At 38.7% G+C, this 15,878-nt stretch overlaps 1 protein-coding gene across 1 annotated transcript in view; it reads right to left on the bottom strand.

The window, feature by feature from the left end:
* The window catches only part of LOC135087198 (uncharacterized), a 77,831-nt gene that overhangs the window by 33,161 nt on the left and 28,792 nt on the right, over nucleotides 1–15,878 (bottom strand). Inside the window, exons 9-11 of the mRNA XM_063982036.1 lie at nucleotides 14,587–15,741; nucleotides 14,281–14,364; nucleotides 12,942–13,100 (exon numbers count right to left, since the gene is read on the bottom strand). Of these exons, the coding sequence (XP_063838106.1) occupies nucleotides 12,942–13,100; nucleotides 14,281–14,364; nucleotides 14,587–15,741 (1,398 nt within the window). The remainder of the gene's footprint in view (nucleotides 1–12,941; nucleotides 13,101–14,280; nucleotides 14,365–14,586; nucleotides 15,742–15,878) is intronic.

Here is a 15,878-nt window from a genome sequence, read left to right as displayed (position 1 = left end):
CGCCATTTTTTCAGTACACTATTACTTCATAGTCTCAAAATCTGCTTCCACTAATCACACTAAATAAGTAGGCCGTAATAGGCCGTACGCACACGATAAAGTCGCGAAAAATTTTTACAAGTTGTCCATACGCACAATCTGAACACAGATCATTACAGTTGCAAGGACTACCAAGCAAGAGATTTTTAGGCAGAATTGCATACGTCTTTGGTGCACAGACATTTTTAAACACAGATGCGACATTTTGATTGAGCTTGCAACTGAGCGCGGCGCGTTAGCTGCGTGGTCTGGCGGCTGCAGCCCGGGCCGCGCGCTCGGTATTGATGCCGGCGTTTGGTTGCGCCGCGGCGCTGCTATCACACGATGACGTTTCGTTTCACGTCGCGATTTACAGCCGAACATAATTTACTGCGTACATTCAAATTTGAACTACAGTGAAACGAAACTGTTTGCGATTAATTATTCAAAAAACGTTATTCACTTTTTCACCTAATCATTTAATGAGTTTTGGACAATTGGTTTTTGAGCTTGGAATATGACTTAGGCCATTATTTGTCGCGAAAATAAAACGCCAAGAGCCTTAATAGGAAATTATAGTTTTATGATAAACTAGCTGACCCGGCGAACTTTGTTCCGCCTTAATGGCAATAAATAAGCAAACTTTTTTTTTATTTCGAACGGGATAAAAAGTATCCTATGTCCTTCTCCTGGCTCTAAACTACCTCCCTGACAATTTTCAGCTAAATCGGTTCAGCCGTTCTTGAGTTATAAGTGGAGTAACTAACACAACTTTCTTTTATATACAGGGTGTTAGGTAAATGGGTATATGAGCCGACACTAGCCCATGTTAACATGGGCATATAAATGGTATGGTGAAGTCAGAAATTTGATATCATCATTTTATTTTTTTAATTTTCATACAAAATAAATTTAATAAAATCCGATTTGTATGAAAATTAAAATAATTAAAATGAAGATATCGATTTTCTGACTTCACCATACCATTTATATGCCCATGTTAACATGGGCTAGTGTCGGCTCATATACCCATTTACCTAACACCCTGTATATATAGACTAGCTGACCCGGCGAACTTTGTTCCGCCTTAATGGCAATAAATAAGCAGACTTTTTTTTATTTCGAACGGGATAAAAAGTATCCTATGTCCTTCTCCTGGCTCTAAACTACCTCCCTGACAATTTTCAGCTAAATCGGTTCAGCCGTTCTTGAGTTATAAGTGGTGTAATTAACACGACTTTCTTTTATACAGTGTGAGTCACGTTAAAGTGTACATATGAAAATAGATGAAACTACTTTTTTTGTTATTTGATAAATTTCTCCAAAAAATGCCCCTATAAAAGGTGTTTTTTATTACTTTGAATTATTCTCTATCGTATTTCTTTTGTATAACCAAAAATCGCATGTCTCTATCCCTATCACAACATTTGCTATGATCGTTTGAACTAAGCCTCTCCGGGCGCGCCATACAACGCTTCGTTAACAACGAAACTGAAAATGGCTCCAGATTTGTAATTTTGATAAAGACAAGTTAGATTTCAAATAAAAACAAAAGATTTCGAATTAAAATAAGCATTTTAGTTAAAATTAAAATTGTCCCTACCTGTAGCGGAGAATAATGTTGTGGTAGGCCTTTGTTCAAACTATCATAGCAAATGTTGTGATAGGGATAGAGACATGCGATTGTTGGTTTTACAAAGGAAATACGATAGAGAATAATTCAAAGTAATAAAAACCACCTTTTATAGGGGCATTTTTTGGAGAAATTTATCAAATAACCAAAAAAACACGAATTTTTTAGCAGATTTTTTTCAAAAAGTATCATTTTTTATTATTTGTTGGCATTTTTTGTGTATTTTATCTATTTTTTTGGTATCGCCTGTTATTGAGCATTATTACTGTTTTTATTTTATCACGATATACCGCTTAGTTTAAAAGTTATTACGTTTTCTTTACAATAAGTAATTGGAAGAAAAAAAAATCTATAAAAATTTTTAAAAAAAATCTCAAAAAAAATTTGACCTCTTTTTTGTCGATAAAAATAGGTCTAGTTTCATCTATTTTCATATGTACACTTTAACGTGACTCACACTGTATACAGGGTGGCCAAAACAGTGAGGTCTAAAAGAAAAATTTAGATTCCTTACATCAAGGTGTACCTAAATCACCCCCATGTGTATAATACGATTGTGCTTAGTTTAGGAGATAGAGTTTATTTTGTGATATTTTAAAATTTTATGACCGAGTAGGCTTTAAACATTTTTATCTTTTTTTTGGGTTGACTTTTTTCAGATTTCTTTTTTTCGACAGATGTGTTATGAATTGCAGATGTTTTTTAAAAATTATCACTTTCCTATCTTTGATTCAAGATACAAAAGTTTTGCTAGAAATATTAAAATTATGCTTTTATCAGAACACTATCAAATTTTCAACTTAAAAGTTTAAGTGAAAAAAAAGAACTTCCATAGGTCCAAAACCATTTTAAAAACTGCGCCGTTTCCTGAACATTCATAATAATACAAAAAAACATGTACTTAATGGGCCACTATTTCCTGTAATCGGTCCACTAAAGTGGTAAGTAGGAGATTCCGTTACATGTTTTTGACTTTCTTAGAGTGAATTAATATTGGAAATCCTCTAAGTTTACATTACGTAGAACAGATTTAGAGCAGTAACTGGACAGAACATGTTTTTATTCTCAACGAGGAAGCTCTTGCCCATCATCACACCCGGTGAAAACTGATGATTAAGCTGAAGGTGGAAGGGAACTTCAACTACAGAGGAACTATGGCTTCCACCTTCCATCACGACAGTGATGCCAAAAATGCAATCAGTAAAATTTTTGTCTGTCTGTCTGTCTGTCTGTATGTTCCTTATAGAAACAAAAACTACTCGACGGATTTTAACGAAACTTGGTACTATTATTCTCCATACTCCTGGGCAGGTTATAGTATACTTATGAATTCCCACAGGAACGGGATTTAGCGGGAAATTCCTTTTGTATGAAAAATCTAAACCGATTAAGTTAGACGCTTGAAATTTGGCATTTAGGTACCTTAGTAAACTTAAAGCTTAGTTACAACAAGGAATTTCCGAATTTCCCTCAGGAACGGGAGTTAGCGGGAAAATCCTTTTGTATGAAAAATCTAAACCGCTTAAGTTAGACGCTTGAAATTTAGCGTGCGGGTACCTTAGTAAACTTAAAGCTTAGTTACAACACGATATTGCAAAATTCCCACGGGAACGGGAGTTAGCGGAAAAAAACATTTAAATGAAAATATCTATACCGCGTAAGATATACGCGTAAAATTTGGCATGCAGGTACCTTAGTAAACTTAAAGCTTAGTTACAACAGGATATTGCAAAATTCCCACGGGAACGGGAGTTACCGGGAAAAAACATTTGTATGAAAAAATCTAAACCGTGTAAGTTAGACGCTTGAAATTTGGCATGCAGGTACCTTAGTAAACTTAAAGCTTAGTTACAACAGGATATTGCAAAATTCCCAAGGGAACGGGAATAAGCGGTAAAACCCTTTTGTATGACTGACTCACTGACATATCAACGCACAGCCTAAACGGCTAAACGTAGGCACTTGAAATTTGATAGGGACGTAGCTTAGGTACCGCAGAGGTGCACTAAGAAAGGAATTCCCGAAATTCCCACGGGAACGGGAATTACCGGGAAAATCCTTTAGTATGAAAAATCTAAACCGCTTAAGTTAGACGCTTGAAATTTGGTATGCAGGTCCCTTAGTAAACTGAAAGCTTAGTTACAACAGGATATTGCGAAATTCCCACGGGAACGGGAGTGTGCGGGGAAAAAACATTGTATGAAAAATCTAAACCGCGTAAGATAGATGAAGGGGGTAAAACGGAATCCACGCGTACGATGTCACGGGCGGCCGCTAGTATTATATAAAATTCTGAGGTTTATACTCATAATTAATATAGGGTTGTTAAAAAAGTAATGAGGATGGGATATTTCTAGCCCTCTGAAAAATCTGAATTGGGTAGATAGCTTAATTCTTCACTAGAAAGTGGTAAAAAAATCATTTAAGTACGTACACCATTTAGGCCTTTTTGGAGAGTCAATAAAAACATTTTTTATACATAATAGGTACCTACTATAGGTTTAGAGAAAAGACGGTTTATGTGTTTTGTTTAATTAAGATAACATGGTTAATAAAGATAATATAACGGAAGACAGAATCAAATTCAATCTGTATGCAGAATATTATAATATCCGACAAAATAATTATATTCAGCTGTGTTACTGGCTTTACACCTAAGTGACTTTTTATTAATGGGTTATTAAGTCTTGATCGCAAACACGACTAAAGAGTGCAAATGCGATCTATACATTTATCACTTAGTTTTTAGTCATTTTAGTTATAATAATTCATTTTTTGTATGCGTGTTTCGTCTTGTTGTTGTTGTCCAAATAAATAAAATAAAATAATAATGAAGTGAGCTTACTCTGAAAATAAGGTACTTGATACAAATAAGGCCTACCTAACTTTAAATGCTTATATTTCAATAAATATTAACGCCAGTCAACAAAAACAAGGTTTATTAACTTTTTCCATCCTTTAATTTTTATAATATTACAAAAAATAACACAATTTTTAACTAAATCTATTCAAAATAAGCAAATTACGAAACCACTGATTTTGGCTTTATTAAATCACCTACACGGAATAAGGCCTATATGATTCAAATGCCTGTAGACCTTAAAATTGAGGTTGTATTACAAAATGCGGTCTTATAATATTAAACACGTCGATTTGTTTGCGTTATCAAAATTTTACATACCAAGTAAACAGAAATATACTGTATATCTCTAGATAAACTTAAGTTCTACTTATCTATACTAATATTATAAATGCGAAAGTAACTCTGTCTGTCTGTCTGTCTGTTACGCTTTCACGCCTAAACCATTGAAGCGATTTTGATGAAATTTGGCATAGAGATAGTTTGAGTCCCGGGAAAGGACATAGGATAGTTTTTATCCCAGTTTTTGAAACAGGGACGCGCGCGATAAGGTTTTTCTGTGACAGACATAATTCCACGCGGGCGAAGCCGCGGGCGGAAAGCTAGTTAAGAATAATACATAAATTATAGATAAAATTAAATATTCATAGTAACAACGTAATGATTCTTTACTTAAATTATCAAAAATAATATCAAAAACAAGCAATATTATTTTTTTGTATAGGGCTTATTAAAACACCGTGTTCGAATAAGGCCTACACATAAAACTTTTTAAATAAATCAAGTTAGGAACATCATTTAGTCTTGATTTTTTGTAAACAAAATGAGATCTCAATTTTTGTTAGAACCAGGGCTTATAACGGCTTCTGAATCATCTTTACGAACTCCTACACGATCTTTATGACACCACCAAAAGCAGTCCTTTATGGTAGATATCTGCTACATTGTCTTCGAGACAGGCATGATAATACCAGCTTTGATTCTCCTATCCTTTAGAATTATACATACGGCTTTTTTTTCTTATTTTTTATTGGTTTTGTATTTTGTTTCATTTTTTTACAGGTTTAGTAATTTTTTTTTACTCTGTTTTCTTTTTATTTTCTGTTCTGTTAGTAACATTCTTATTAAATAAATATTTAGTTACTCTTTGACTCATTTAGTTTAATGAATTTGTCCGTAATCAGGTGTTGACTGACATAAGTATCCAATATGGCCTACCATGCTGAAATAAGGCCTAGGCCTTTTTAGATTCTCGCTCTTGTTGTCTTTAAAAATTTACAAATAATGCATCTATAGCCAGTAGTACAAATTAAGGTAATTATTAGCTAGTAAGAAATATTTAGAAACGATTACTAAGAAAAGATTAATCTAAAACAGCGTTATTTTACAGATAATTTAAGATGAAATCGCCAGATTTTTATAAGAGAGCACGACATCACCCACCACCTTAGAAGAACGCGTGCCAATTGGTGCTGGGATCGTGGATCGGGACACTCTTGCACTCTACCGTGTTGTAGGGCATATGAGTACGTGTCCTTGAAGTATTTTCCCGGTTGGATTTATTTATCTGTGTTTTCTGATGTATAGGCCTTATTAGAACGTAGGCCTTATTTGTATCAAGTACCTTACATATTTACTTTAAGGGCCTCGGGCTTGGAAGTTTTCAGCAACAATGAAATGGCGAGGAATCACGCGTTATAAAAGACGTAGCTAAACTAAAATTAGACTGTGCCCTCTAACGCTCACGCCACCCCTCACGTTTCATTTTCCCCAGGTTGCTTAAACTCTTTTTGGTAATTAGGTACCTACGTGGCCCCAAAAGTCAAAGAAGCCAGTCATAATGAAACTTGAAATTAACAATTGTTTCAACACAGGCATATAAAAGAACCTTTATAATTTTTTGCGAAACTTCAAGAACTTTTCTGCGTCAGGGAAAACAATAACGATGGTATGAAAACGTGAAGAACAAGAAAAACAAAAAAATATTGTGAAATTTGTCAACTGCGCACAATCGAAAAATCAATATAGGTACGAACGTAAGTATTGTTATTTTGTTTAAATAAGTAACAAGTTAGAATTAGATTTTGGAATATGTAACAATTTAAAAAATAGTGAATTAAAATAAATTATTACCTGTTTTTTTTCGTCGGTGAGACATTTTGTCTTGAAATATTTCTTAAAAAACTATCACTTAATCGTCTGATATCACTTCTTAATCGTTTAATAACACACTTCACGCGGCCTAAGAATAGGCCGGACTCACACGAGAATACCGAAAATTCATTCGAAAAAGATGAAACGACGTATAAACTGGGTAAACATAATCATTACAGCTATTACTGCAACAGCTTGCTGAACGAAACTGTAGTAGCGTTTATTTTCATTCGGTTCAGTTATTGGCAAAGAAATATTCATCTTGATGACAAAGCTAGTTGCAACCGACGCCGAAGTGAGGCTGAAAGCCGCACAGACTGCGTTGCGACCGGCCAGACACTATGGCAGATATTATTGATGTCCGCGTTTCGTTCCACCGCGGCACCGTCGCGTCGTACCTGTTTTTTTAGCGACGTTTCTTTTCACTTTGCAATACTTTTTGTATATTCCAAATTATTATTTTTTTTCAATAGTAGTAATAAAGTAAAGTAAAGTAATAAAATCACGAAAATACACCGCATATTATTTCTTAAAAAGTCTAATTTTAATTGCCGCTCAATTCATATGAGCTCAATTGAGCTCTATTATAGATATCTTGTAAGCATTACCGTTTTTTTTAATACTAACTATATTGAATAAGAATAATGAATTTATTTTGATGAAGAGTATCTATTTGAAAAATAAATAAAAGAATCGAAGTGGACGTCATCAACAATGGAGGTCGCTTTAAGTTGTGCAGACAGTAAACCGTATAAATTCTGCTTTTGATCGACTTTTCCCATCCTATTATTATAGGCCGGGGATATCGATTGCAGTTTGTAACAGCGAAAACTAGAGCATACACTGAAACCAGGTCATGGATTCAGAGGTGACGTGGCAAAAATAAGCAATAATATTTTTAAGCAAATAAATCTTTGTTTATTAGCCTATCCAATGAGCATTGAACAATCACAACGCCCGATGAAAAAGTTCAAAAACTTCCAGTTAGGAAATTTCAAAAATTTAATAAGTGTGACATGAGTTGAAACAGGGAAAAATATTGTAACATTTAAAAACCCCGCGCAATCGAGAAATTAGTAAAACAAATACGAAACTTTAAACTTAAATAAACAAATAAAATGAAATAAATAGTAAATGTATACTTAAAGTACAATGCGGTAATTTGTAAAGTAATTCGGTAATTTGTAAAGTAATAAACAATAAAGTAAGTGGATATGTTCTCTTTTATGAAATTTGTTAGTACTAAGGTTGAATTATTAAATAATCACTGTTAAATGTGATTAATTTATCACTTTTACCGCGACTGTCGGTAATTATTCATAATAACCGGTTATTATTAATAATTTTCAATTTATCACATTAACCGTAACAGATACATGAAAATAAATTAAATATTTACCTCTTTTTCTGTTTCTGTGTGACATTATTCTGGCCTTCTATTCTGTTGCATTTATGTTATCTATTTATGCAAATGATGCAAATAAATATCTATATCATCAGCATCTGTCGGTTTTCTTCGAAGGACCAGGCTCGCCGGTGACTTTCAGCCGGCATTGCAATCACTCTTCGAACACAATGACAGGAGCACCGGGCAAATGTGTCGTCACGACACCAGCACAGCACACAAATAAACAACAATCCAAAACACCCTGTATAAGTTCGTAACTCACAAAACAATTTCTCATTGAAGATGTATATTGAAACATTGTATTCCGAGTGTTGCCTGCAGCCGACGCGTCCCCAATATAAGCCTGTTTGATTCGCGAAGCAACACAGTAGCCCGGTTGCTAGACATTTATTGATATTTTGCGTTCCGTTTCGCCGTACGCGAATTTGTATGGGGACGTTCCGTTTCATGTAATATGACAAAAAAAAATCACTAATACTTGTATATCGCCATTCTGGTTTAATTTGTATGTCTTGTTTTTGAGTTATAGTAACTAGCCTTTGTCCGCGGTTTCACCCGTGAAACTCTATTTGTCAATAGTAAGACCGACTTACTTGAGACTTATCGTTGTGAATTATTATATTCCTATTACTTAATATATTCATATTCTACTTATAAGGTACCTACTCAATACATTTGAATGTAAATAATTTTAATGTAAAATTTCATCAAAATTCGTTTAATAACATTTGCGTGAATCCTCAAAAACTTTCATTTATGTAAAATTGTACAGGATTAGGAGGATAGAATAGGATAGGACTATTTTTTATTAACTGAAACTTGTTTTAAAGTGTAGATAATAATACATACACAGTTTTTACTCCGTCACAATCAATTCAGCACTACTACCAAAGAAAAATACACCAGTGTAGGTAGTTCTGCAAAGTTGAAAACTTTTCCTTTTGCTTTTCTCTTGTCTACCTCTTGCCACGTCACTTCTTGCTGGGACTTGATTGTCAGGTGTTTAAGTACTACACAATTAAAATAAAGGACAGTGCCAATCCATGTATGGAAGTTGGACCAAGTGCTGCCCAGAATGAAACGATAGTGCATTTTGTTCCTCAGGCCAATACTAATTTGTAAACCGAAGCGCACTGAAATCTATCCCTGGAGTTAGAAGAAAAAAAGATTTTTGTTTTGAATTATTTACATACAAAATATCATCGATGTATACGTACTACGCATAAGATTTCGCAATTGTGGCATTAAATAACACTTGCTACGTTAAACTTAACCATACTGCATCCGTACACCTTACTTTAGTACGACTTCGACATTCTTTATAAGCGATCAAGCGCTGTTGCAGTAGTTTGGTTACTTGACAAAAATTAATTATTTCCAAAATGGAGCAAGAAGTTTTAGCTTACAATAACTTCAATAATCGATTGTAATACACCAATAAATTGATTTTTTGCAAGTATAGAAAACTAAAACTTCTTGCTTCATTTTGGAAATAATGAATTTTTTCAATTTACCAAACAATTAAAACAGCGCTAGATCGTTTTTAAAGAATGTCTAAATCACACTAAAGTAACGTGTACGGATGCATTATGGTTAAGTTCAACATAGTGAGTGTTATTTAATGCCATAATCGCGAAATCTAATGCGTAGTACGTATACATCGATGATATTTTGTATGTAAATAATTCAAAACAAAACTCTTTTTTTCTCTTAACTCCAGGGATAGAATTCAGTGCGCTTCAGTTTACACATTAGTATAGGCCTGAGGAACAAAATGCACTATAGGTTGATTCTGGGCAACACTTGGTCCAGACCCTGGCACTATCCTTTAAAAGTCAAAGCATTTATTCAGTACTTAGGTCCTTCCCAGGGCGCTTATACACGTCCCAAATACAGGGTGATTTTTGTATTAGTGTCCAAATTAATTGATTTACGTAAAAAAAAAAAATATTTCTTTTATTATTTTTATCCACTGCGCGCGGTTTCAAAATTGGCTCACGTGGATAATTTGCTTCGTTGATTAAGTTTAATTAATTAAGCAAAGCTTAATAGACATAATGGTGAGCGAAAATAAGCAGTAACCTTTAAAATTTAAGATATAGACACCCGCGAATTAGACTTTCAAAAAATTATTCCACGATTAAAAATATTTAAGATAAAGTTGTATTGTTGTTCTAAAGAGCTTATTTAAAAAAAATTGATACTGATTACAAATTCACCCTGTATGACAAACTCTAGTAGTCACTTTTATAATAGATTCTTGTGTTTTGTTAAATGTCTATGTTTATTTCATTTCATTGAAATGACGAAATGAAACTTTAAGAATATTATAATAATAATAAACCAGTAAGTATAAGGCTCACCGTTACCGCTTACCGTTCCTTGAAGGCTATAGAGCAGTCTTTCCCAAAGTGGGCGATAACACCCCTTGTGGGCGCTGCAGGCTTAAAGGGGGGCGGTAAGAGACCCAGAAAAAAAATCGGGAAGTTGTGTAGAGGCTTGTGAGGCGTCATCTACTAGGAGGACTCTTAGACATCGACTGAGCTCGACTCTTGACTACAAAAATGGGGGGCGCTAAAAAATAATTTATTCTCAAAGTGGGCAGTAGACTAAATAAGTTTGGGAACCACTGCTATAGAGTCTTAAAAATCTTTTATACACTTGAATGTGTTGCAGCGTTCTCCCTTTTTGGAAGTGTTTTCTCAGTTACAATGAATATAGCTCTGCTAAACTGTCCGGCGTTCTCGGGTCGCCAATTTCACCATTTTACTGAGCAGTAAAATTTTTATAATAATTCGTTTAAACTTTAAGTGTTATTATTTTATGGCACCATTGCTGTTCCATGAAATACCTAATGTTTTTTTTTCAACGCATCCTACCTTAAAGCTAATTTGTATGTCTATGTATTTTTTCCTGAAATACAATGACACGAGCTTCATAAAGCTTTATCTTTTTAACATTTGCCAAAATAATGTTCCACCGTAGTGCAGTAGTAAAACCTATAATTGAAATTATGTATATTAATGACCGAAAAATAAAGACCTCGTCGAACTAATTCTGCAAAAAATCTGCTTTGTTAGTATTCGAAACATACTAGTGTTGTTTTCAGAGTTCATTGTTACTTATCTGGAGGCCGGCGTTATAACTTATCTTGTTCTAAACACAGTAGGTAGATTAAAATGGATGACTTCTCTTAACCTATCAAACCCAAGCAATCGCATAAGACCGCGTAACAAACAACTGATTTCTATTGCGTCTCGATTCGCGAGGCTTGAAGGGTTAATGAAGAAGTCAGAGAAATGTTGATTCTGTTACAAATATCAGTATGCGAAACGAACGCACACGGTTCACATAATATCTAGCGTGGTAGGCCTAAGATTGAAGCTATTCACGTTCAGAGGGCTGAGCTCACTAGTCAGCGCGTAAAAAATGACATTAAATGTATGACGGATTGTTCAGCGCCCCTAGCGGAAACTAAGTAAACTCACACTAAGCCCTCGGAAACATTTTGAGAACTGAAATGATGCCTTTTAGTAAAATAGAAGGAAAAATGTTGATTCTAGAAGAAGTTCAATACCTATGCAAAACACCTTCACTTGTAGACGGTTTAGATACCCCGCAGACAATGGACTTTTTGTCGGCCGATAGTTTGGTCGAGCTGTTATCAACATGAACATGTATGGACGTGCGCACATTACACCGATTTGGTACCGACTTAAAGTTTGTAGTCTAGCGTGGCAGACCTAACATTGAAACTCAGGATCTGAAGCCTGAATTGAAGTAAAGTACGGCCAACTAGCAGCGATACAAAAGGTCGATACGACTGTCGAGTTGACAATATACGAGTATTCTGTCTCTTCCCATCTTGTGTATTTGTCGTAATGTCTCGTTCTCCCGCCAAAATATGTCAAAGTCAGACGGGTCCACCCATGACATTGGGTTTGTTTACATTTGGTATCGCTTCTCGTTGGCCGTACTTTAGGAGAAGGAATTTTGTTTCTGTAAGAAGTATCAGCTCTATCACTATACGAAACATACTTGACGAAGGTTCAGGCAATCTCTCTAACGTGGCAGGCCTAAGATTGAATTTGAAACTTACGTTCTGAAGCCTGATGAGAACTAAGATCCCTTTTAGGAGAAATTTTGTTTCTGTGAGAAGTATCAGTTTTATCGCTGTGCGAAACATTATCATACTCACTTGACAAGGGTTCAGACAATCTCTCTAGGGTGGGAGACCTAAGGTTAAACTCACGTTCTCAAGATCAGAACTAAGATGATCCCCATGTTCTGGAGTCGTTCGAAAACCGAGACAATCCCTTTTAGAGCTGGTATTTTCAATAGTCGGATAACTTTTAACTGAAGAATAAATTTGGCACATTAAGGCTGGTTTGCACCATCAAACTTTGACCGTGACTATAACGATAACCGGCGATTTTCGTATGGAGTTTGACAGGTTTTTGAAGTTTCTTACTGTCAAAGTAAGATGGTGCAATCCAGCCTAAGACTTTATAGCAAGCAGCTTTCGTATGGGAAATATGTCAAAATGACAAGTTTATTCTTCAGTCAAAAGATATCTGACGATTACAAAATGTGCTCTTACGCCCGTTTTCCATATTCAATCCTTGTCCAAATCCAGATTTCATCTGTCAAATTTAATTCAGTTTTAGATGAAATATCCACAATTTTCGATGCGATTACACTATACTATTGTTTAAATAGTCTTATAAACAATATTAAAATGTAAAAAAATCTAAATCCGCAGAAATTTGACAGTTGACGGACGGTTTTTGATTAGGATTGAATACAGAAATCCAGTATAGTGAAGTATCTGTAAATATCAGTTCTATCACTTTGCGAAACATACTCACTTGACGTCGGTTCAGGCAATCTCTCTTGCGTGGCCGGCCGGGGGTTGTGATTGGCGTCGCGGCTCGTTGCATTCTGAAGGTAGTGGATGAGGCCCGACACGACCTCTTTGAGTGACGTCATTATGTCGGCCAGCTGCTGCCACGAGGGGCTTCTGGCGTCTGCAACAATGGAATATGAGGTTAATGTTAATGCTCGTTAAAGGGATTAAACTGTGTTGATGTGGTTTACTGGTCGTTAAACGGGACTATTCCCACCTCTCTTTCCCACCGCTGCAACTCCTGTGTAGCCAGGATCTACAGCTTGACCGCCAATAAAAACCCAGCCAGTGAAGGTCAAGTTTGTCCCGGGGGAAAGTTAAACTGTCATTGGACCCGCAACGAAATTAATCAGAAGAACATAGGAGAAGTTCAAAGTTAAGGTTCGACTTCCCTCCGTTGCAAAGCGGATGACAGGTGACAAACAAAGGTTTAGTAACCTTTATGTAAAGATATGCACCACGGTCAATAAACATCAATAAGGGGGTCTATCTTATGAGCTATTAGCTACCTGCCAATAATATTTTTCACAAAATCGCTTAAAAGCACGGAAATTCATCTTTGTCGCGACAAGATCTGTGTAATAAATTGCAGAAACAGATGTATGTTGTATTAAGTTAAGCATTGTCACGTTCATGTTTCCAAAGATCACACTCCCACAAGATATTTAAAGTTACTGGTCGTTAAAGCCTGGTCCGTGAGCACGTAGAATTTTGTCCAATGACCCCAAGCTACCCATCCTTCCGTCCAAGGACGGGTAGCTTGGGGTCATTGGACAAAATTCTACGTGCTCACGGACTAGGCTTTAGTAAAAAACGTTTCCAGAGGTGCGCAATGTAGCAGACCTCTCCCGCCGGCCGCGCAGACCGCTGTAGTGACGTAGGCAGCTTCCGGTTGCGCTTAGTGATGCGGGATGCCCGCTGAGGCGAGTCAAGAAGATGCACAGACATTCGTTAATACTTGGTTAATTCCTGAAGTGTTACTCAGTTGTCTTAGGAGATGGTATTATAGTTGCCACATTATTTTGAACTTTATTGCCTCATATAAGATTTTAAACTTTCGCGTTCCATTTCAATTAAAATAGTAAGACACTGGTCTTAACGTCTGCTTTTTTCTGTTGTTTTCGGTTGTCTGCTTGTGACCACGGCTGCAGCATCGCAGCCGAAACGTCAAGCCGTGAGTACATAATGTAACTCATTAATAAACGTCGCGTTAAGACCCGTGTCTTACTATTTTATTGGCTCAAGCAAGATAAGTTTGGACTTGCTGCAGCCGTAAGACAAGGGAGCAGGGCTCACATTACCTGGACTAGCGTCGATGCCGGCCAGCCGGTCGAGGTGTCCGCTCATGAGCACCAGCTGCGCCGGGTCCCCGGTCCGCTGCAGCGCTATGACCAGCTGCTAGACTGACTGCGCCTCGCTGCGGCCGTAAGACAAGGGAGCAGGGTTCACGTTACCTGGACTAGCGTCGATGCCGGCCAGCCGGTCGAGGTGTCCGCTCATGAGCACCAGCTGCGCCGGGTCCCCGGTCCGCTGCAGCGCTATGACCAGCTGCTAGACTGACTGCGCCTCGCTGCGGCCGTAAGACAAGGGAGCAGGGTTCACGTTACCTGGACTAGCGTCGATGCCGGCCAGCCGGTCGAGGTGTCCGCTCATGAGCACCAGCTGCGCCGGGTCCCCGGTCCGCTGCAGCGCTATGACCAGCTGCTGGACTGACTGCGCCTTGTTACGGCCGTAAGACAAGGTAGCAGGGTTCACGTTACCTGGACTAGCGTCGATGCCGGCCAGCCGGTCGAGGTGTCCGCTCATGAGCACCAGCTGCGCCGGGTCCCCGGTCCGCTGCAGCGCTATGACCAGCTGCTGGACTGACTGCGCCTTGTTACGGCCGTAAGACAAGGTAGCAGGGTTCACGTTACCTGGACTAGCGTCGATGCCGGCCAGCCGGTCGAGGTGTCCGCTCATGAGCACCAGCTGCGCCGGGTCCCCGGTCCGCTGCAGCGCTATGAACAGCTCCTGGACTGACTGCGCCTTGTTACGGCCGTAAGACAAGGTAGCAGGGTTCACGTTACCTGGACTAGCGTCGATGCCGGCCAGCCGGTCGAGGTGTCCGCTCATGAGCACCAGCTGCGCCGGGTCCCCGGTCCGCTGCAGCGCTATGACCAGCTGCTGGACTGACTGCGCCTTGTTACGGCCGTAAGACAAGGTAGCAGGGTTCACGTTACCTGGACTAGCGTCGATGCCGGCCAGCCGGTCGAGGTGTCCGCTCATGAGCACCAGCTGCGCCGGGTCCCCGGTCCGCTGCAGCGCTATGACCAGCTGCTGGACTGACTGCGCCTTGTTACGGCCGTAAGACAAGGTAGCAGGGTTCACGTTACCTGGACTAGCGTCGATGCCGGCCAGCCGGTCGAGGTGTCCGCTCATGAGCACCAGCTGCGCCGGGTCCCCGGTCCGCTGCAGCGCTATGACCAGCTGCTGGACTGACTGCGCCTTGTTACGGCCGTAAGACAAGGTAGCAGGGTTCACGTTACCTGGACTAGCGTCGATGCCGGCCAGCCGGTCGAGGTGTCCGCTCATGAGCACCAGCTGCGCCGGGTCCCCGGTCCGCTGCAGCGCTATGACCAGCTGCTGGACTGACTGCGCCTTGTTACGGCCGTAAGACAAGGTAGCAGGGTTCACGTTACCTGGACTAGCGTCGATGCCGGCCAGCCGGTCGAGGTGTCCGCTCATGAGCACCAGCTGCGCCGGGTCCCCGGTCCGCTGCAGCGCTATGACCAGCTGCTAGACTGACTGCGCCTCGCTGCGGCCGTAAGACAAGGGAGCAGGGTTCACGTTACCTGGACTAGCGTCGATGCCGGCCAGCCGGTCGAGGTGTCCGCTCATGAGCACCAGCTGCGCCGGGTCC

Source organism: Ostrinia nubilalis, chromosome Z, assembly GCF_963855985.1.
Source record: "Ostrinia nubilalis chromosome Z, ilOstNubi1.1, whole genome shotgun sequence".
In the NCBI taxonomy this organism is placed as follows: domain Eukaryota; kingdom Metazoa; phylum Arthropoda; class Insecta; order Lepidoptera; family Crambidae; genus Ostrinia; species Ostrinia nubilalis.
Note: the sequence above shows the minus strand (reverse complement) of the source record. Positions and strands in the feature narration are given on the sequence as shown.